Consider the following 22,152-nt stretch of genomic DNA (forward strand, 5'->3'; position numbering starts at 1 on the left):
GTCTCTGAGATAAGAAAGAAAATCTGAAACTGGTGGCTGTCTTTCCGTTCTCAAAGCGTCCCTTCCTCTCCTTCAGTCCTTTACCCCAAGCACTGCTGAGTGAAGAACTCCCCAGGACCCTAAAGTTTTGGAGCTACAGGGTCCTTAGACACCAAGATGACGAACCCAGACCCCTTTCTTTCTGACAAAGGGTAGAAAATCCTCTTCCTTTGCCAGGTTGAAGCCAGGCAGCCTGGTGCACCTCCCTGTCCTCCCCACCATACCTCCCCACAGCCAGGTTCTCTAGGGCTTTTTTTTTTTTTAAACAAAAACAGCTTTATTGGTTGCATGGGGGCAGGCCCAGGGTATCCTTCCGTCCAGCTGTCCCACACTTCTCAGTGTGCTGGCCAGGAGCCTGGACTCTGCGGACCTTCCCACTCAGCTGCCTGCCCTGTGTGACCTTGGACTGCCCGACCTGCAGCACTCTTGGAGCTGCGCCTCTCGTGTAATACGTGCTCAGTAAATGCCAGCCCTGACAGACACTCCTTTACCGGGAGGCTAAAGTTAATTAATGTTCATTAATAAATGTTAATACCAGACCATGTTTGAGAAGCAGGACCCCAGGGGCGGCTTTGAGACATTTTCTCCTGAAATCAGTCTGAAGCCTGAGGGCTGCAGGTGCCTCTTGCTGGCCTAAGCTTTGGTCCCTTCCATAAATATCCCTCTCTGTCCCCCGCCTCCCCCCGGCCCTGCAAGCCCCAGAACGCTTGAAGCTCCTGCACTCACATTTTTCTCTTCCACCTTCCAGAGAAGTTTGGATAAGCGATAAAAGCAAGCACAGAGCCTGGCATAAGAGAAAACACAGCCCTGATGAAGGAGCAGAAGGGGCCAAAGTGGGGACAGAAGCAGTGGCCGCAGCTGGCCTTGGGCACAATGCCGAGTCAAGCTCAAAGCCCCTCCAGGCCCCTTTCTTCCTTAACTCTCCCCAGTGTGTGTCTGAGCCAGGATGACAATTTCACACCGCAAGGAAGGAAGCCAGTGGGATGGGGGCTATCCCCAGCAGTATTAGTTTCTTATTACTCGTCAAATCACCACAAACTGAGTGGCTTAAAACAAAGTGAAGTTATTCTCTTCCCATTCTGAGGGTCAAGAGTCTGAATCCGTTTCACTGGGCGTAAGCCAAGCGTGGACACGGCCATGCTCCCTCTACTCCCTCCAGAGGCGCTAAGGAAAGTCTAGGAAAATCCTCTTTCTTGCCTTTTCCAGCTTCTAGAGCCGCATTCCTGGCATTCCTTGGTTTCTGGACCCTTCCTCCATCCTCAAAGCCCACAGCATAGCGTCTTCTCATCATTCTCTCTCTGCTGAGATCGCCACAGTCCCTCCTCTGTTCTCTGCAGTAGAATGTCGCTCTGCCTCCCTCTGGTAAGGACACCTGTGATTATATCATTGGCCTCACCCAGATCCATCTCCCCATCTCAAGACCTTAACTTAATCCCATCTGCAAAGTCCCTCTTTTGCCATGGAAGGAAACATTCACAGGTTATGGGGATTCCAACAGGGACATGCGGAGGATGCCCATTATTCAACCTACCAGACACCCCAACTCTGCCAGCACCAAGTGCCCATGCTCCCTTCACTCTCTGCCAGTCCAAACTAGCTTCTAAAAATGGATTTTTCAATACTGATGACTTTATAATGCCATAAGGAACTTTTTCGTTCTAATTTATAGCAAACGGGACTCAAACTAACTTAAAAAAAAATGCGTTGGCTCATGTAACAGAGAGTGTCTAGGTGTAGCCTTCAGGCACAGCTTGGGCCAAGGTCAGGCAATGTCACCTGTACCTCCTACCTCCCCCACCGTCTCTTCGCTCTGCCCTCTGCTGTGTGAGCTCCACTCTCGGGCAGGCCCTGCACGCACAGTTGCGAGATGACTCAGAAGCTCCAGCAGCTCCCGCTCCCATGTGCCAGGTTCACGTCCAGGGAGACAAGGTAGAGGCTCTTTCTCTGAAATGAGCGATGGCAAATGTTCTGCTGCAACTCACTGGCTCTGGCTGGTTCCTGTGTCCGTTCCTCAGCTAAGGCCTGGGGAGCCCAGTGCTGGCCCGGAGCTAGGCTGCAAATGAGAGACAGGCTAATTGCCAGAGGGGGGACATAAGGCACCTGAGCCGAGAAAGGGAGGCTGGATCCCAGGTAGTGAAGAGCAAAGATGCCCACCACAGTGCCAGCCAGACCCCTTGTGTCTCGCTAGTGAGTCCCAGACTGAAGAAATGAGCATCTGATTATGAAATTTGGCACCAGCTCCTCGGAAGGCTGTCTGAGGGACCTCACCAGTGCCCCGGGGACACAGTGAGCAGCTAGGCCCCTCAGACACGGAAAGGTGTCTCATGTTGATGCCTCTGTACTGACGTCCCAGCACCGCTGTCCTGTCACCGTGGAGCGCAGAGCTCCAGCCTCATAGGCATCTTCACCCTCTCTGCTTCTGCAGCTTTGACCTTTCGTATGAACCATAACATCCCCCGTCTTTGAACCCTTAGGATCAGATCACCGATCCGGTGAACAAATCCATATCTTCACTCTGAGAAAAACCTCGTTCAACAGCCTTCCAGAGCAAAATATGTCTCCCTCAGCAATTACTTCCTGCAGACAATTGTGTAAGGCCAGATCTTAAGAGCATGAGAGGAAGGTTTTGTAATTCTGACCACAAAAGTAACTATAATTGTGTGCTTATTGTGTGCCAGCCCCAATTTAACCCCATTACTTACCTTAGTTCATGTCACACAGCAGTCCTGGGAAGTATTGATATTCTCCCCTTGATATTGAGCCCACACAGTGGACCTGGACTCCAGGTGTGCACTGAGCACAAACCCCCTGCCCTAACCGCTGTCCTACTGACATATTAAAGAGCATTTTCCTATATATTCTATTACTGTATGTCCATCTTTCATTTAAATGAACCTTTAGTGTATACTCTATCTGAATGTTGTGTGAGGTGCTGTGGAGATTGCAAAGACAAATGAGACCCCTCCCTGTCCATATGAACTGATAAACCATTGGGAGTGGGGGTGGTTTTAGTATTTGTCTGATTCATTCTTGCATGAACCCCATTCACCATCAAAGGCTCTGGAAGGGCATGTGTGTGAAAACATGCACGCTGAGAAGTGGAGAGGCAGCTTGGGGGTCCCAGCCACTTCAAAGGCCAGGACCCCCAACTCAGCTGGCTCTTCCTTCTTGTACTTCACAGTATGTAAACAGAGAACCGCTGTTTTGATTTTTTTTAAATGTTTGAAGGACACGATGTTGGCCTCTGAGAATCAGGTTGGCCTGAGCAAGAAGTGACAGCAGAGCTTGACAGCAATCAAGTTGGAGTAGCTGTTGAGTTGGCTTCAGGAGACAGAATAGGAAAGAGAAACTGACAAGTGAGAGCCCCAAAATGAGTTAAATGTATAAGTTGTGGTACCAAGGACCTCGGTAACGTGGGTACTATCGTGGTCTGTAGCCAGGTGGGAGGTATTTTACAGGAGGCCTGAATAGGGCTTGATTAGGGGGAAGAAAAGGGTATACCAAGGTTGGTACCTGGATTTGCGGTTCAAGGAACGAGGTCGGTGGGTGATAGTGCTGTTGGGTGAGCAGAGGAACAGTCCAGATTTGGTGGTAGAAGGAGAAAGAGGGTCTGGGACCGGATGAAATGACAATGAAGCTCCGTGAATCTGTACCCACCTCCACCGTAGAGCAAGAATCAGTGTATAATTGAGCTCCCGCAGCACAACCTCGCGGGTAGCCGGGTGCTGCTGACACCAAGTGAACAATAGAAATAGTTTCCAGTGAACAGGACTTCACGGATGCATTTAAAAAAAAAGTAACAGATTTGTAAATCTCTGTCATAGACACTTAGCTCCACACAACGCATTTACAGATGGCCCTTAGCCCCATCTGTTCATTTAAGAACTTCTGGCAGGAACAGGGGATGGCAAAGATGAGGGTGGAAATCTGAGTTCTTCTCGGGCCCAGGGACAACATGCGAGGAGTTTGCGGAAGGCACAGTTTTGTCTTCTTCGGTTTTCTTTTCATTCTGCAGGTGAGGTGCTGGAGATATCAGGGTAACGTGCTTTCTCCTGTTAGCATTCTGTGATTCGAGGAGGCCCAAGAAGGGGACTCTGATTGAAAGAGTAGGTGAAATTAGAGGACTCGGCAAAGAAGGCTGAGAAAGAACAAAGTGGCCACATAAACCTAGAAAAGGGAATTTGATTTTAAATGGCAGGGAAACAGTTCCATTTCTAGTAATATGGTGGGCTGAAATGCCATTTTAAATATATATGTATTTTTAATTTCGAGATATGGATAAGCTAACCAGAATCCCCACAGAGAAAGTTCCAGGGAACATTGAGTGTTTATATTAGTGTGCTATTTTACATTAGTTTGCTAGTTTACCTTAGACTGGAAGGCTAAAACAACAGAAATGTATTTTCTCACAGTTCTGGAAGCTAGAAACCTGAGATCAAAGTGTTGGCAGGGTTGGTTCCTTCTGTGGGCCATGAGGGAAGGATCCATTCTAGGCCCTCTTCTTGGCTTGGAGATGACTATCTTCCCCTTGTGCCTTTCCTCTGTACATGTCTGTGGCCAAATTTCCAAATTTTATAATAATAAAGCAAATGATGCATCACCCTCATTATAAATGTGACATTCTTAGTAAATCTGAAGCCCCTTGTGAAAGAGAACAGAGCGAGGTATGTCTCCAGCTGACCTGCTTATACTCCATGGTGATGCCCCTAGAAGATTCCCAGGCCTCCCTCATCAGGCCTCCCACAACCCATCCACCTAGAATCTCCTCTCCTGCTATGATGGGCCAGCAAATTTATCTGACGGGGGGTCAGATTAGCCTCTGGGACTGATGGGAAGACTGTAGCCATCTCTCAAGTCTGAGCTTCCAGAAACAAGTTCCCTTGTAGAGGGTCTGCAAGAGATCAAGGCCAAGACTTTGAAGGAGATCTTTGAAGAGGGTGGGCCTTTTCTCATTTCATATTGAACTTAAAGGTGATCACCGGAGGGGATCATACTGTCTACTTCTGTATGCAGTTGGTTCATCCAATTTCCTGAGATACCTCGTCTGTTACCCCATCGAGAAATGAACTGAGATGTTTTTCATTTCAGTTTTGAGTGTTATGAAAGTTTTCATCCTGCTTTAATGTTGTTACAGAATAACTCTAGTTACCTTATTACAGATTCATTCTTTTTAAGGCATCTTCCCAGTGCCTCCAACACTGGCTGAGGGTATCGGCCTCGTAGATATTCAGTGAGAGTGAAGCTGGCTTCTAAAGAAATCAGTGGAAAGCATCAGTGCATATTTGAACCTGAGTTGGGGTTATGTCTTCTTGGTTCATTTAGTGATCTGACTCTTAAAGAGTCTATTTTTCTACGCATTCATATTAATTAAAACCCCCCAAAGCTAGCTACATCTACTGAAGACCAGACATCAAAAGAAATCAACTTGAAAAAACCATCCTGTTTTGAAAGTATTCCTAAAGGTCTTTGAAACTGATTACAAGGGAGATTTCACAGCCTACCTGTTCAGTCTTTCGAAGAGTATGTAGCAGTGGGGACACCTTCTGGAGCTTTTATAGAAGTGGCCATTTCTCACAGAAATCCCTCTGGAGAGCCTCAAGGAGATTCTGGGTATATTCCTCCACTACTCACCTCGCAGCAAAACTCTCTGTGGGAAGTCACTTCAAGGCAAGGTCAACTGCGGCTTGCTTTTCCTTACCTAGATTACAATCAGGATGGAGCCCTCATCATCCAAAAAAAAGGGTTCTAGACAATACATTGTTCTTTATGTTGTGGCTTCCAATTACCCCAAAAATGAAAAAGCCCGCGAGTCACTGCCACGGGCCTGGTGTGGCAGAAGTAACCAAGGAGAAGCCCTTACCCATTAAGGAGGTAGACTGTCCAGCAAAGCGGTTAAGAGTGTGAGCTTTGGAGCTGGGCTAACTTATCTCAGCCACTTACCAGCTCTCTGAGCTTCAGTTTTGTCATCTGAAGACCAAGGACCAACACAGTGCCTACCTCATCGAGTCGTTGTGAAGATTTAATTAGGCAGTCCTTACTGAGTGTTTAATATTGAGTGATGATGAATGTTGGCTGCAGGTACTTATCTAGGGCCTGTTTTAGTCTGTTTGACAAAATGGCAGAGACTGGGTGGCTTTCAAGCAACACACATCCATCTCTCACAGTTTCAGAGGCTGAGAAGCCCACATGACGGCACAGATAGACTTCGTGTCTGGTGAGAACTGCTTCCTGGTTCACAGGTGGTGTCTTTTTGCTGTATGCTCACAGGTGGAAGGGCCGAGCTAGCTCTTTGGGCCCTCCTGGATAAGGGCACGAATCCCAATCATGAAGTCTCCGCCCTCATGACGTGATACCTCTCAGAGGTCTTACCTCCTAATACCATCACCTTACAGGTTAGGATCCCAACATATGAATCTGGGGGGATGCAAACATTCAGACCATAGCAGGGCTCTTGTTTGACCACCAATTTTTTGTGACCTTCTTACCACCATCTTCTTCGTCCATGGTTCTTAGCCTTGAGTGCACAGTGTAATCATGTTGGAAGCTTTTAAATATCCTGACTCCGAGTAAATCAGAATCTCTGCAGCTGGGACTCAGGCATCAGTTGATCTTATGGTTCAACACATGATTCCAATGGACAGCTGCAGGGAGAACCACTGTTCTAGAAGCTCCAATTGCAACTCCTTTTGAGAACCTTTAAAACTATGCTTCACCCCTGAAGGTGTGGGTAACTTGAATTTCAGCTACTCGGTGGTGTTCCACCAACTTCCCCTTTAGCATAGGTGACCCTTTGGGAGCATTCTGGGACATAATCAAGTCAAAGGGCTAAGGCAGGCTGCTTTCATAATGGGTATATATCTGCAGTTTGCTTCCCTTTCTCATGTGGCAGAGTTGGGACGAGCTGGTCGGGAAGGCACTGAGCCAGCCCCATCTGTCATTTGCTTCCCAATGTGGGAGTTTCAGCAACTATAAGACCACAAAGTCAGGCAATAAATAAGGAAACGTGGTTGGGACTTTGTGCCTAGAGGGGCTCAGGAATTTGCCTACTTTTAACATGACTGAAAGCAATGATTATAGTCTCCACTTAGAGATAGAAAATGGGGGCCAATCTAATCCGGAGCAAGTTTGTGGTGAGTGGAGTTAGAGGAAGGGAGGGAGACAGGGAGGGAATTCATCTGAATTCCAACAATGACGGTGTTCCCCAGTTAGCCCCAGCACAGGAGCAGCTCAGGGCATTGGACTTTTACCCTGACTCAGGCACCCTGCTGAGTGTTCCGTGTATTAAGCCTCAAACAATCAGGTGAGGAGGGCTCTATCACTAACACAGTACCTGGGTCACATAGTGTGTGAACGTGGAAGCCAGGTTCAAACTCAGGCTGTCTGACACACCCCTCTCCCAGCCTTGAGCTGAACCACTGTGCACTCTGCACGTCTTGCCATCAGAGCCCTTGTATTCTGAATGATACCCCTTCCTCTGTCTCTGATTCTGACGCACTGGCCTCTGAGTCCCTTGAGGCAAGTTGGCTTTCCTATCTTTGGAATCATACAGTGCAGCGGTGCTCTCCCTAGAAACAGAGCCCGAGATGGTGAGTCTTGGGCAGGTGCTTAATCGAGGGCGGCTCTCCGGAGAAACTGTAAGAGAGTAAGAAAAACAAGATAGGGCGAGGGGAGAACTAGGGGATCTGCCTGACCTCATGGGGAGCTCTGGAGTGTAAATTGCCTCTGAGTTTGTCCCATTCAGAGCCCTCACCCTCATCTAGCCATCCTGGCCTTCAGTTCACACCCTAAGGGGAGGGAGGGCATAACGTTCCAGGCAGCTCATGGTCCCGGGAGGCAACTCCCACCGAGCCAGAGAACGCAGCAGACCACCCCAGAGCACCCAGTGAATGGGCGCATCGTCCTAGTGAAAGAGATCTAAACAGTATGCCAACTGCAGCCGCCACAGCTGTTGATTTAAATATATGGGCATATGAGCCAAACAGAACACCTTTTCTCCAGGCAGTGGTGGTTTTCACCCTTCATACGGACACTCCCCGAATCCAGGCTCAGTGAATCATTGAATTAGAAGTCATGTGTCTACTGCAAGGCTGCTCCCCACGCCACACACACCCTCCTACCCTGAGACCGCGGCTGTCTGCTCAGACCCCAGCACATAACCCGCACATACGTGCTGGTCTCCGCGTATCATCTGAACCACGGCACAACACCTTAACTGAAACACAAGCATGTTCGGGGGGCCTTATTAGGATGCGGCCCTACTTCCAGTAAAGGGAGAAGAGCAAATAAGACTGGTGAACTTTTTAAATTGGCAGCAGAAAAGAGTGTATTGATCCTAACTTACTGAAGAGTTGAAAATAAAATAGGAGGGGAGCTGCTGGGCCCAAACCATTGTGGCTGATGGACAGTGTGTCCGACGTTCGTGTGATCTGTCACAGCTAAAGGAGGGTTTCTTTCCCAGCTCCTCCGGAGACGCTGGTATGGGTAGCTCTGGAATTGGAGCAATATTGATTTTCCTTGTTTGCTATGTACTCTCTTTTAAAAATAACTGAACCTGATCCTGTTGGGGTCAGCATAACAGGAAAGTAATCATCTCTTCCTAAGAGTAAAATGAAATCTGATCCCCAAAACCACCAACATTCTATTTCAATTTTTTGGAGCAGGTTTTTTATTTTAATGATAAATTAAAGCCTTTTCGTGACAAAGGTTTCACTGTCTCCTGTGGCTCCGTCTGTTAGCAGTAGGGCTGCTCTCCCAGTCTCCTTTATTTCCAGAGACCTCTCACTTCCAATTGTTGAGCTTTCATGATCAACAGAGGTGTTGTTTTTCCTCAGGTCTGTAGACACACTACAGCTTTGAATTTTTCCTTTACAGATATTCCCATGTGCTTTTTTTTCCCGTTCAGCACAACATCCCAGGAGTGTGCAAAGGTTGGATGAGCGAGTGCTATTACGTGGGGCAGCTCAGCAGAGTCTCCCCAGGCGTCTCTGCTGACCTGGGGTAATTTAATGAGTGCTCCGAATCATCCCCTGTTGATCTGCACCATCCCTAGCTGGGAAGGCTGAGTGATAGCCTCCTATTAATTATCAGCTCTGGTCCTTAGCCATCCTGTTGGCGTTCCTACCCACCGTGGGTCCTAAATCTGGCTGCATACCAGAATCACCTGGGAAGGCTGTTCAAAATCTAATTCCTGGGCCCTGTCTGACACCTGCCAAATCAGAATTTACCCAAGAACAGGGTTCAGGAATCTTTATTTTAATGAGCTTCCCAGCACCCAGCCCTACATGGACCCTCAGCCGAAAATGGTGTGGTTTCAGCCTAAGACAGTGTCAACTCGAGACATCTGGCCTGGAATAAACCAAAATGGAAGCTCATGGAAGAAGATGAAAGGAGCGTTTGCACTCTTCTACGAGGTCTTAGGGGATGGGGGGACGAGGTGCAGCGGAATGGGATAGGTGGGGTTGGGGTGGACGTGCAGGGTAACTAACGGAAGCCCTGACTGGTGGTGGTGGCTGGTTCTTTCTTTGCAACGCCAAGTGCCTGACTTAAGCTTTGATTCCCCATGCATCCATTTGAAAGAGGCGCCGCCTCAGAGGCCATGATCTCTGATAACCGCATTGTCATCCATACAGCTGGACTAGGAGCCAGGCCCCTCCCCGCACCAACGCTCCTTCGACTTTGAAAGCTTGGTAGATTTTTATAACCGATCATTTGCGCTACCGTCTCTGCTCTTCCTCGCACGATAAATTCCCACCACGCACTGGTTGGCGAATGCTGACGCGTGCCTGCGTCCCCCTGCCTTTGTAGGTTCATGTCGTGGCCGAGGAAACCCTACAGCGCCCCCCTGTCCCAGGTGGAGTCCATCCTGGTAACCTCAGCCTCTGCCAGCTCACCAGCAGTGCCAGCAATAGAGTCCCCGGAGATGGAGCTAAATGATTTCGTTAAGTAAGTGCAAATGCAAAGCCAGAATGGAGTTTTTTAAAATAGCAATTTTTTTTCTCCAGACTGACTTCCATTCTCAAACTCATCCCTTACTTATTCATCCAGCCCCTCACTCGTCAGCAGTTTAGTGAGTGCTTTCTGTGCATGACGTCCTGGCTTGTGTCTCTGGGATAGAGTGGAAAATCATTTCTGCTCTCAGGAAGTCATGGCCTCCTGAGCCCTGGAGGACTAAGCCCTTCCCATCACATTGCCCTCTCCATCTGTCCAGGGTCTGCAGCCAGGGTCAGGCCAAGGGTAGCAAGCAGAAAAGGATATGGCAATTGGCCAAACAGTATATCCTCACAATAAAATGCTCCAGTAAATAATTAAACTTAACATTGAGCACTGGGGACCCAGCAAATTGTCTGAAGAATTGCTAGAGCTTCCCAAAATTTTTCGTAATTTGGATATGGGCTCCGTAGGCCAGGAAAGAAGAGTTGAAGGCTATGGAAAATTGGCCAGCCTGATGCCCCAGACTCCATGTTTGGGCGCAGGGAGTAACAGAGCACTGCCCAGCTGACTGCTTGAGAAAAGCATCCTTTGAGTGAGAACCCCACTTATCCTTTGGGGTGCAGTATGGGAGACAGGAAGAGGAAGGTGGGGCTATGACGTGGCTGAAGACTGTGTTGTGTTGGTTGCTGAATGAGTGATTCAACATATTTCATTTCCCTCTCAGGAATGTCCTTACGGATGAAGATGTCGGGTGTGAAGAAAGAGAATACAAGAAAGTACAAGTGCCCACTGTGGTCATCTCAGAAGCACGGTCTCCTCTCCACAGCATGGCTTGGCAAGTCGAGGGTCTTTCCTCTAAAACAAAGACAGAGACAGGAGCATCGGCAAGTATCACACTGGGGTCTGGGTATGATGAGGCTGGGGAACATCATCCAGGTCACTTCCCAACCAAACGCCCCCAGAGCCAACACCCCACTGAAAGCCACACACCTCAGCACATAGATTTTTCTCTATAATGAAAAAGCTGGTTACCTCTAAACCATGGCATTCTTCCCAGCCCCCAGATAGAGCCTACAAAAGAAGAAAGATTTTCCTCCATCATTCCATAGTAAAAACAAAGGGGAGATCAAGGGACTTTAAAAATTCATACCCTTAAATTCTCCCTCTAGAAGGATGGCCTAAGGAAATCATTGGAGATATAAAGATTTAGGTACAAACATGTTTGGCATAACACTTTAGAAATAGCGAAAAATTGGAAAAATAATTACTGTATATCGATGGACAATATACAATCTTTTAAAATAGGGTTTGTCTCAGTGACAAGAGTGGGAGCAAGCAAGCATTGTCATACTTTGTAGGTAATTATGAATTCGCATAGCCTCCATGACATAGAATGTGGAGAGTGAATCAAAATTTAAAACTCACAGTTCCTCTGCTAGGGTACTCTTCTCCAGATATACCTTCCTGTACTCACAGACATGTAACTCTCCTCGTACACAGCAGCTTTGGTGGTAAAAGCAAGAAAAATTGGAAACAACTGTACTCCACCAATAGGAGACTGGCTGAATAAACCAAGTTGTATCCGCACAAGGCAATACTATAAAATTTTTTTTTTTTTAAAAATGAGGAAGTTCTCTAATACTGATTTAGAGCAGTCTCTGATGTATTAAGTAAAAAATACATGTTCTATATTTATTTTTTATTTTAATTCCAGTATAGTTAATATACAGTGTTATATTAGTTTCAGGTGTGCAACACAGTGATTTTAAAAAGTCTATATATTATGCAGTGCTCATCGTGTGAACTGTGCTCTTAGTCCCCACCCTGTTTCACCCATCCTCCCACCCATCTCCCCTCTGGTAACCACCTATTTGTTCTCTGTGGTTAAAAGTCTGTTTCTTGGTTTGTCTCTTCTTTTTCTTTGTTCATTTGCTTTGTTTCTTAAATTCCACCTGCGAGTGAAATCATATGGTATTGCCTTTCTGTAACTGACTTATCTCATCTCACTTAGCATTATACTCTCTAGGTCATTCCATGTTGTTGCAAATGGCAAAATGTGATTCTTTTTTATGGCTGAGTAATATTCCATTGGTAGTGAGTCAGTGTGTGTGTGTGTGTGTGTGTGTGTGTGTGTGTGTATACACCACCTCTTCTTTATCCATTCATCTATCATTCATCTCGGGCTGCTTCCAAGATTTGGCTATTGTGAATAATGTTGCAGTAAACATATGGGTGCATATATCCTTTTGAATTAGTGTTTTCATATTCTTTGGGTAAATACCCAGTAGTGGAATTACTGGATTATGTGGTGATTCTTTTTTTAATTTTTTGAGGAACCTCCACGCTGTTTTCCACAATGTCTGCACCAGTTTGCATTCCCACCAACAGTGCAGGAGGGTTCCTTTCTCTCCACATCCTCGCCAACACTTGCTGTTGCTTGTATTTTTGAGGTTAGACATTCTGAGTGGTGTGAGGAAATAGCTTATTGTGGTTGTGATTTGCATTTCCCTGACGGTGGGGGTGGTGTTGATCATCTTCTCATTTACCTGTTGGCTACATGTTCCGGTTTTAAAAAGCATTTCCGGGGGCGCCTGGGTGGCACCGCAATTAAGCGTCTGCCTTCGGCTCAGGGCGTGAGCCCCACATCAGGCTTCTCTGCTAGGAGCCTGCTTCTTCCTCTCCCACTCGCCCTGCTTGTGTTCCCTCTCTCACTGGCTGTCTCTCTCTCTGTCAAATAAATAAATTAAAATCTTTAAATAAATAAATAAATAAATAAATAAATAAAGCATTTCCGATGATGCTTGTGAAGAATATTTAGTCACATGGAAAGGCAACACTCATGTCAACTGACAAGTCAGAATACAAATAAATATTCTTACATAAACACATTATACACTCACACATATACACGTATCTACAGTATAACTTAGCAATTGATTTCTATTTCTCTCTTTGAAGCTTTCTGTATTTTTAGAATACACGTATGTGTGTAAAACACGTCTTTTAAATGTTAATTCTTTCCTTTTTTCCTATGTTCAAAGAGGTTTGTCCTAGAAAACTCAAGAATGAAAGCAATTATCCTCAAAACGCCACTGTTTATGGAAAAGTGCTACTGAAATTTTAGCAGACAACCTCCCAGCTAACTCTGTTTGCATATACAAATCTCTGAATGAATTTGCACACGCTTATACCTTCAGGTTTGATACACAGGCATGTGTAATTGTACATAAATGGAGCTGCTTTTTTCACTCAATAATATGTTGTGCATATGATTCCCCATCCATAAATATACAGTGACCATCCTCTATGGGTGGAGACACCACACACTCTCCATTTAAAGTGATCCCCTGTTGATAGGCATTTAGTTTGCTTCCACAGTTTTGCTGTTGTAAGTACTGCTGCAGTAAACATCCTTGTTCATATATTTTGGGCACTTGTTCAATTATCTCCATAGGAAAAACATGTGCTATTTTTAAGATATAAAGAATATACTTCAGTTTTCTGTCACTGTGTGGGGAGGAGCACACTGATGACCCGTTATGAATGCTCACTAGCTTTTCTGCACACCTCTGATTTCTAGGGATTAAAACTTAACTCTGCTGAAACAGAAAAAACAGAAAAAGCAGACCCAAACCTGAGCCAGGTGGAGTTTCAGGAACCCCCGTGGAGCTTTGAGCAGGAAGAAATGCTTTCCATCGGCATAGAAGAAGTAAGTAACACCTCCCGGGCCCTGAGGTCATGTGATACTGACTCTTCTTACTGAGTACCTGCCCCAAGTCAGACAATTGAGTCTTGCCAGGCCCCAGTTCCCCCTATTATCATCATTTATGTGCAGGGTGCTGGGCTAGTCACTTTCATGGAGTCAAACAAGTTAAAGTCAGGAATTAACCTATAAATTGGCTAAAGCTTAACCTGCCCTTTGCAGGGCCTTCATCCCAATTGATGCTACAGAGTGACTTACAGGTGTTTGACATTACAGGTGTTTGATATTCTGCCCCTCTATGGAGTGCTGCGGCCGCATAGTAGCCACCAGATATCCTTCACCTTCTACGGACACTGTGACATCATGGCACAGGCCAAAGCCCTGTGCGAAGTGGAAGGAGGGCCCACCTATGAGATAATGCTGAGGGGAGAGGCCTCCCTGGTCAACTATTCCTTTGACACCAAGGATATTAACTACGGATTACAGGTATAGCCAACTGCAGGGCGGGGAGTTCCCAGTTTAACCATAAACATTGCACCCAGTTCTGTGTTCCAACCTCTCCTGGAACCCCGGGTCATCACAGTCTCACCACCACCCCTCACCTTGATCCCTGACCTGCCTCCCTAACCCTGATCATCCCACCACCAACTGTTGGCCAGGCGTTTTCATTTGCTTCTCTGTCTCCTGGAATTCAGCATGTTAGACGCCTTCCCTCTCAGTCCAAAAGCCCATACCGACCTCTCCCTTTCTTCCAATACACTACCACCTTATCAGTCCCCTAAGTTTACAACCTCCGAGGCATTTGCCACCACACTCTCTCTCGCCGCCCCATCCTTACCAGCATCCAGGCATGCTGATTCATCGAGCAGGATCCCTCTACATCGGTTTGCCGTTCCCATGGCCACCGAGGTTCTCGCGGCACAGGGGCTTCTCAACCATGCCTGAGATAGGACAGCGGTTCTTCTCAAACTGCAATGTGCATACAAGTCACTGGGAATCTGGTTCCAGTGAGGAGTCTGATTCAGTAGGTCTAAGGTGCAGCCTGAGATTCTATCAAGCATTTCTCTCAAGCCCCCAGGTGATGCCGAGGACCCCATGCAAGAAGGAATAACATCACATTCATAGCTTCTGCCACTAACCCATCTAGACAGCACTGCCACATAGACTTTCCCAAAACAGCATTTTCATCCTATCAGTCCCAGAACAATTAACCCCGGCAGCATTTGGGAAAGCAACACAGTATTGAGAAAAGAGCATGGTTCTGTGATCAGAAGAACTGGGATGTCACCCCAGTTTGACTTCCTCCTGACTATGTAACCTTGAGCATATCACCTGAGCTCTCCAAGCCAGAGTACCCCTCATCTATAAAATAGGAATGGGGTAGCAGGGCCTATCTCCCCAGGTAGTTGTGGTCAATTAAACTGTACTGTTAGTACCGTGCATGGGCCAGGGAAGCCTCCAATCCTGAGTCCCTTTCTCTGTCACCCATTAGATGAGAGTCAAGTTCCTTTACCCGGGTGAGGGTCTCTATTAACTAATGTTCCTTACACATTAAATTTCATTTCTTACAGTTTCCCCTGAGAGCCCATTCATCCATTTGTGGCCAAACTGGTTTACCCATGGACACTGCTACTACCCAGCCCTTCCTGCCTCAATACTTCCTCTTACATTACCCCTCTTCTCTACTATGCCGACCCCAAATCTACACATACCGTAAGACTCAGCTCAGCTACATCCTCCAGTTGTTTTTCTCTTACTTTGCATTCTCTTGGCATTTAAATATATTCTTTGCTGTAAAATAATGTACATTCTAATTTTTGTTTTGGAATAATTGTTAATTCTATGTCTGTACATCTTCTTCTCCCAATTAGATTTGTTTTATGTACTCACAAACCAGATCTCCTACCAAATTATAATGGGAATTAGCCCCCCCCAATTATATAGCTACTGCATATATAATTACTGAATTCTGGGGGTGCCTGTGTGTTTATAGGTGAAAGATTGTGCCTAAAAGCAAATTCACCCGACACCTATTTAGACTTTGTCCATTAAGTTGACCAAATAGAATTCTCTTTCATTCCCTATCTCCAGGGTCTTCTGAGCAATTAATTCTGCCTCAGCCCAGTGTGTATTCTGAGCAGCCAGGCCATGCCCTAGCTTGTCCTGAGAACCCCTGAAGTGGCCTCAGTTTGTGGTTATTGGACCTGCTGATTAGCTGCCAAACTGTGTTAGTAAAATCTCAGGAAAAAGAGCATGTCTTGCCTATTTGTCCCGTATCTCTCCATATAAATAGAAAAATCCTAATTCTGAACGCAGGTCTCATCCAAAAAATAAACAGATATTAGTATAGGAAAGTTTACTTTTAGATCCTCCATTATGAGTTCTTTGTGGTGAAGCTGCAAAGGGTTAGACACCCCCACACATGGCCCCCCTAACTGAGTTAGTCGTCAGAAGAGCTAACGCGGAGACAGGTTTCCAGGGTCTGGTGTGCCTCCCGCTCTAGTGGCCACCTTTTGGTGACAGTGAAATGTGGATTGGCCAGTGCCTAGATCGTGAAAAATGAAATCTGTGCCTGTGAGCCTTATTTGTCTACCCCCCGCCCCTTTGCCAGGAAGATAGCAGCTTCCCGAAGGGTGGCTGACAGCAGTCTCTCTTCTTCCCCTCTCAAGCTGTTCGACCACGTCACAGAGAATGAGATCACACTGAGGAACACTGGGAAAGTTGGCTTTGAGTTCAAGGTTCTGACTGACCACCTGTCTTCACCAGACAACCTGCTGCCCGGAGTGCCCCTAATCCTTCCCCTCTCGGTAAGTAGCCTCCCCGCCCACGGTGGCCATAGGGCAAGGGTAGGAAGGACCCAGGTTCACAACTGCACGCCACAGCCCGTGGCATGTGAGAGTATGCTACACATCACTGCCAGGATGGTGGTGTGATTTTTTTTTAACTAAAAATAAAGAGTTCTCAGAAGCAACAAATAAATACATAAACCCAAGCACTTGACTCATATAGAAAGCAAGTATTTCTTGAGTCCTACATGAGCCAGGCACCATATAGGTGTCAGGGGTTCCACTGTGAACAAGACAGTATAACCTCATGGGGTTTTTTTCATGATTATAAGAATGGTTTGTTTCCACTTACGTCCTCACACTTCGCTTATAATTCCTTGAAGCCAAGGGCCTGCATCCCACTTGGGTTTATCCTTTCCTTTTTAAAGCACGGTTTTATTACACACGGATGCATCCTGAAAGTGCTTTAGTTTATGAATTTTTCAAAACTTTTAGGCATCTGCTATGACCAGGCGTTTCCCTGGCACTGGGGATGGCATAGCACGGTAAATAAAATGGACAAATGTACTTGATCCCAAAACTTGGAAATTTTATCTGATTTTGCTGTGTCTTGAGTTTTATGAAAATGACACCAGTGATGTAATCTTGGGCCTTTTGCTTTTTTTCCATCGAATATTGTGTTTCTAAGACTAGTGCACGTTGTTGCATGTAGCTATAATTCATTTCTTTTCACCATTAAATAATATCCCTTCTATAACTATATTGAAAGCAGGCTTTTTTTTTCCTGTCAAAGCACATTTGGGATTTTTTCCCCCTAAAATTTTGCTGTTAAAAACAATCCTGCTACAATATTCTCATCCTGTCTCCTGGTCTACAGATGGAAGCATTGTCTTAGGGAATTCTCCTAGGAGTGAAATTTCTGGGTCATGGAGTTAGCATATGTTCAGTTTGATAAGATGGCAGTAAAACATTTTTCACAGTACTTTTTTTCCCACTGGTATTCCCACCAAACATATAAAAGTTTCTTTTGATACATATTCTCACCAAAATGTGGTCGTTTTTGGCAATATGTGGTTTATTTATTTATTTTATTTTATTTTTTTTAAAGATTTTTTATTTTATTTATTTGACAGAGATAGAGACAGCCAACGAGAGAGGGAACACAAGCAGGGGGAGTGGGAGAGGAAGAAGCAGGCTCACAGCAGAGGAGCCTGACATCGGGCTCGATCCCACAACGCCGGGATCACGCCCTGAGCCGAAGGCAGGCGCTTAACCGCTGTGCCACCCAGGCGCCCCAATATGTGGTTTTTTTAAAAAGTTCATCACGTTTCCCTGATTGCTTATGAGGATGAACATCTTTTACTGCATTTATTTGCCGTTCATATCTCCTCTTTTATGAAATACCCGTTCACATATACTACCTTCCATTCTATTACTTATTTGTCATTTTTGCATAGCTTCATATGAATGAATGGAGAATAACCAGCACAGTAGGCCTGTGGGACTGCCCTGTCCGTTAAGTCTCCAGAAGCAGGGTCCACTGTAAATATTACCGTTCTCTCCGGTCTTTCTGCTACATAGGGTTTTATCAGTTCACATCAAGAGCAGGTGTTGAAGGTTTACTACTTACCTGGAGTACCTGAGGTCTTTCAAAGGAGTTTCCAGATACAGATTGCCCACCTGGACCCAGAAAACATCACATTGCGTGGAGAGGGAATCTTTCCCCGAATCTGCCTTGATCTCCCCCGGAAACTCCAAGGTATTACTACCCACTATAATATTTCCCCACTGGAGGACAAAAGATGCATTCTGCTTTGTTTATTTGAAGGTTGGTTGGCACTCACATTATTTGCTTGGCAGTCCTCACCAGTTTCTTTGTGTGTGATTCTTCAACTGCGAAAAAAACAAAAACAAAAGAACAAAAAACAAAAAAATTGAATTGAAATTGACCTGGTAACCTGAGTTTAATGAGACAGGATATGATCCATGGCAGTCCCAAAATTAAGACCCCTGGCCAGTTTTGCCATCGGTGAATTGCATACAGAGGGATCAGGAAGTTGTGCTTCGAAAGGCCTTTTCCTCCCTTCAGCCACAACCTCTCCCTGAATTGTCCTTACTGTAGCACACTCACATGGCCATTGAGAGGTGGAGGCTAATTTTACTCCAAGGAGTAGAAATCATAAAATATAAGCTGTACAGAAAGGCAACCAAGGTTCTAGCCCCCTTCCGTGTTTTAGCATTACATGGTTTAGAGGCTAATTCAGACCTTTGATTACTTGTCTGCCCACATGCTTCGCTAAGGTTTCTCTGGTAACATCTAACCCCTGGAGCCATCCCTCTGGGCCAGAAGACTTCCATCTTGGCAAATCCCAAAGCTCAGCTGGGCAGCTGTCTCAGCCATGGGCTCTTGGGCTCTTTCTTCCTGACATGGGGTACAGGGCAAAGGGTTAAGAAAAAGTTCTCATTCTTCTTTGTGACTCCTTCAAGCTCCTTGAAATCTTCGTTCCCCAGACAGCTTCAGACTAAGCCCTCCTACTCGGGCTTTCCCCCTCCCCTGTGCCGCAAAGTCACTGGCTCCCCTGTTGACGATCACCCATTACATCCTGACTGTCTGCTCCCTGAAAATACACGTACAAATATTAGTACATTTAAGACCGTGCTGCCCTCTAGCATCTAGAGTTCTGCCAGCCACAGGTCAGTCCAGCTCCATACAGACGTGTCAGGAGGGAAAGCCTCTGCCACTTGGTTGAAAACCCGGTGCCCAGCTGGCCTCCTTAAGGCAGTATCCATGTTTGGCCAGCAGAGGGCTTTCAGAGAGTGTACGTCTGAATACTGTTAGTTCTGAGTCCTCCTAGTTGGGTCTCCTGTGCTCCATTGCGTTACAAGTCCAGAGCTTCCTGTTATTCCGGAGTAGGCACTTTAATTTCTCTGCCTCCCTCGCCCCTCAAGGATTTGAATTTGCACTGGCTTACTGGTGAACTTGGGTGTCTGACATCTCTCCACCGATTGCCTACATCCCTGATTCGGGGGATTGACACCTGTCTAGTTGCAGTTATAGCTGCAAATATAGTGCTTTTGTTTACTGAGATTTAATAAACATGCAAAGTGACTTAAAGGATGACCGGCCATCTGAGTGTGTCCAACATGGAGGGGGCTCCCAGGTCACGCGGCATTTGGCACTAGACCCAGGAAAGCACCAAGGAAGCTGGGATCTGCTTGATCACCCTATGAGTGAGGTAGGATGTTACTACCATCAAGTTCTTGAGAACCAGCGAGGAGCTCACTACAGCACAATCTCATTAAACTCCGTGGGGTCTCTGATACCAACTGAACTCACTCACAAATGACGTCACTCTCTGAGGCAAAGAAAACATGGCAGATGAGCACCAGAAATTTCACCTCCCTTCTCATGCTATGGACCCTGACCTGACAGTCTGTGTTTTAGGCATAATTCATATATTTCTAATCATCCTGATTTCCTTCTCCTTCCAATTCCACAGGAAATGAAAAGTATGAAGCCTTTTTGAATCAGGCCAGAAAAAACCTAGAGAAAGAGTGCAACCAATATGAAACGCTCATTCACTTAGAGACAACTGAGGAAATGCCTGAGGATGAATCTTCTGAGGTAAGATTAGCTTTACCCAGAACAGAATGAATGTGGCAGAAGAGCAGTAGGTGCAAAGGCCCAGGGGCAAGAAGGACATGCTATCTCTGAGGAACAGAAAGGAGAAAAAGATGTATCTAGAGCAAAGAAGGGGCAGAGGTCAGGGGCTCCCTAGGGAACCTATTAAGGGTTTCAAACTTTATTCTGAGGGAAACAGCAAGTCAGTGAAGTATTTCAAGTGGAGCCTTGGATAATAAGATTTGCATCTTTAAAAAATCTCTCTGGCTGCCTTGTGGAGCTCTGAGAAGCTTTCAGGGACTTGCGAGGGTTGAGAGTAGATGTGCTGAGATGTGCTCAGTTTTTTAAAAGCTGATGGGGTAACTCTAGATGAGAGGTGATGGTCATGTAAACAAGGGTGATGACACAGGTGGTAGGGAGAATCAGGTAGGTTCAAAAAATACTCTGGAGGTGGAATGGTCAATGATTAGAGATTGGTTGGATGTGGGGGTGAAGCAGAGGTGACCCCCAGTGTCTTGCTTAGGTGATAAAATAAGGAGGGGGCACTGAGATGGGAAACTCAGGAGGAGAAGCAAGTTTGGGGGAAGGGAGAAAGGGAAATGAGTTCTGATGGTTCGTTACTGTACGCGAGATTTCGGAGCATCACCCAAGTGAGGCTCCAACAGGGCGCTGGACCCACTGCTATGGACTGAGGAGAGAGAGAGGCTAGAGAAAGTGCTTTGAGTCACCACATGGTCATTGTGATCACAGGAAATGGTGAGATTCCCTGGGAAGTGTACTGAGTGAGCAGGGGACAGGGTCGATTCGGAGTAGAGCCCTTTGGTCTCCACCAGTCGAGTGGGGGTGGAGGCAGCCAAAGAGGTTCAGCCTGGTGCCTCTCAAGTGGGAGCCAAGCCAAGAGTTGGTCTTTCAAGGGAGAGAGTGACCCAGCTTGTAAATAAAGGCTGCCCTGTGGTGGGAAGTGACAGCAAAATCCCAAAATGTTCTCCCTCACCATGCCCTGAAATTCTTCTCTTACCAGTCCATTCCTGGCCCTGAAGGCTGCTTTCTCCCTGTGCTCATCTTTTAAAATGCATGTGCATGAGAATGTGGTCCCGAGGAAGAATTACTTATGTAGCTAGAGAGCCCTTGGGCTGGTGAAGAGCAGTGTCACTGGGGAGACTCGGGGCCCCAAAGGCCACCAGCAGTGACTTGTTTTGCAGAAGCTGAAAGTGCACCTTCGCTCCAAGGATGATCGTAATTAATAACATGAGCTGCCATCGACTGAACTGTTGCCCAGGCCTGTGTCATGCCACGGACCTGCATTAGTATTTCATTAACCCCGCCCACAATGGGGGGAGCCCAACGGTGCCACTCTTGTCGTAATTTCACAGTTTGCCGGGATTTGTGGGAGTGAAGCGCAGGTCCCTAGGTCGGCAGCCGAGCTAGGATCTGAATCCAGGCCTGAACTCCTAAGACTGTGTTCTTAGCCTCTGTCCTCTCTGCTTGGACCCCAGCGTCAATACAGGGCTGCAGTGTGTCTCTACTCTGCACCCCGCATCCCCACTCTGCACCCCGCGTCCCCAGGTGGCTCCTCAGCAGAGCCTTAGCGCAGCTGTCTCTGGCGGCCGCTCCAGACCTGGGGTGGGGCTTCTGAGAACGTGGCGAAGGCAGAGGCAGAGCGAGCTCGTGGTCCTCCGGCACCAGGCGCCAGGTGACCTCCCCGGGCTCAGGAGCAGGCATAGGGTGGGCTTAACTTGCATCGGCATGACTGGATACACCTGGCGGTGAGGCAGGCTGCTCTCCCGCTTTGTCACCACTTCCCGTGGTCTCATTACGGGCCATTCCACACATTAACCTGTCTTGCTTGGCCCCGGACCTAAGGTTTGAGTCTTTGGGAACAATATTTCTCAGCCTTTTTTCACTTGACCCTTCCCAAGACATTTTTTTCCTAATACCCCATGAAATATTCTTACTATATATTAAAAAAAATAATTTCTTTGACTCGTTTGATGTTAAAATTTTTTTAACTTTCTCTTTTGAAATAATTATAGATTCACAGGATGTGGCCAAAAAAAAAATTGTTTTCCCCA

General features: G+C 46.5%; 1 protein-coding gene across 1 annotated transcript in view; it reads left to right on the plus strand.

Moving 5' to 3' along the window:
* HYDIN (HYDIN axonemal central pair apparatus protein) overlaps positions 1–22,152 on the plus strand; it is a 363,532-nt gene that overhangs the window by 217,357 nt on the left and 124,023 nt on the right. The window contains exons 24-30 of the mRNA XM_034638025.1: positions 9,844–9,981; positions 10,694–10,853; positions 13,550–13,678; positions 13,949–14,158; positions 16,342–16,479; positions 18,040–18,217; positions 19,959–20,083. Coding sequence (XP_034493916.1) covers positions 9,844–9,981; positions 10,694–10,853; positions 13,550–13,678; positions 13,949–14,158; positions 16,342–16,479; positions 18,040–18,217; positions 19,959–20,083 — 1,078 coding nt within the window. The remainder of the gene's footprint in view (positions 1–9,843; positions 9,982–10,693; positions 10,854–13,549; positions 13,679–13,948; positions 14,159–16,341; positions 16,480–18,039; positions 18,218–19,958; positions 20,084–22,152) is intronic.

This window comes from Ailuropoda melanoleuca, chromosome 12 (genome assembly GCF_002007445.2).
Source record: "Ailuropoda melanoleuca isolate Jingjing chromosome 12, ASM200744v2, whole genome shotgun sequence".
NCBI lineage: Eukaryota > Metazoa > Chordata > Mammalia > Carnivora > Ursidae > Ailuropoda > Ailuropoda melanoleuca.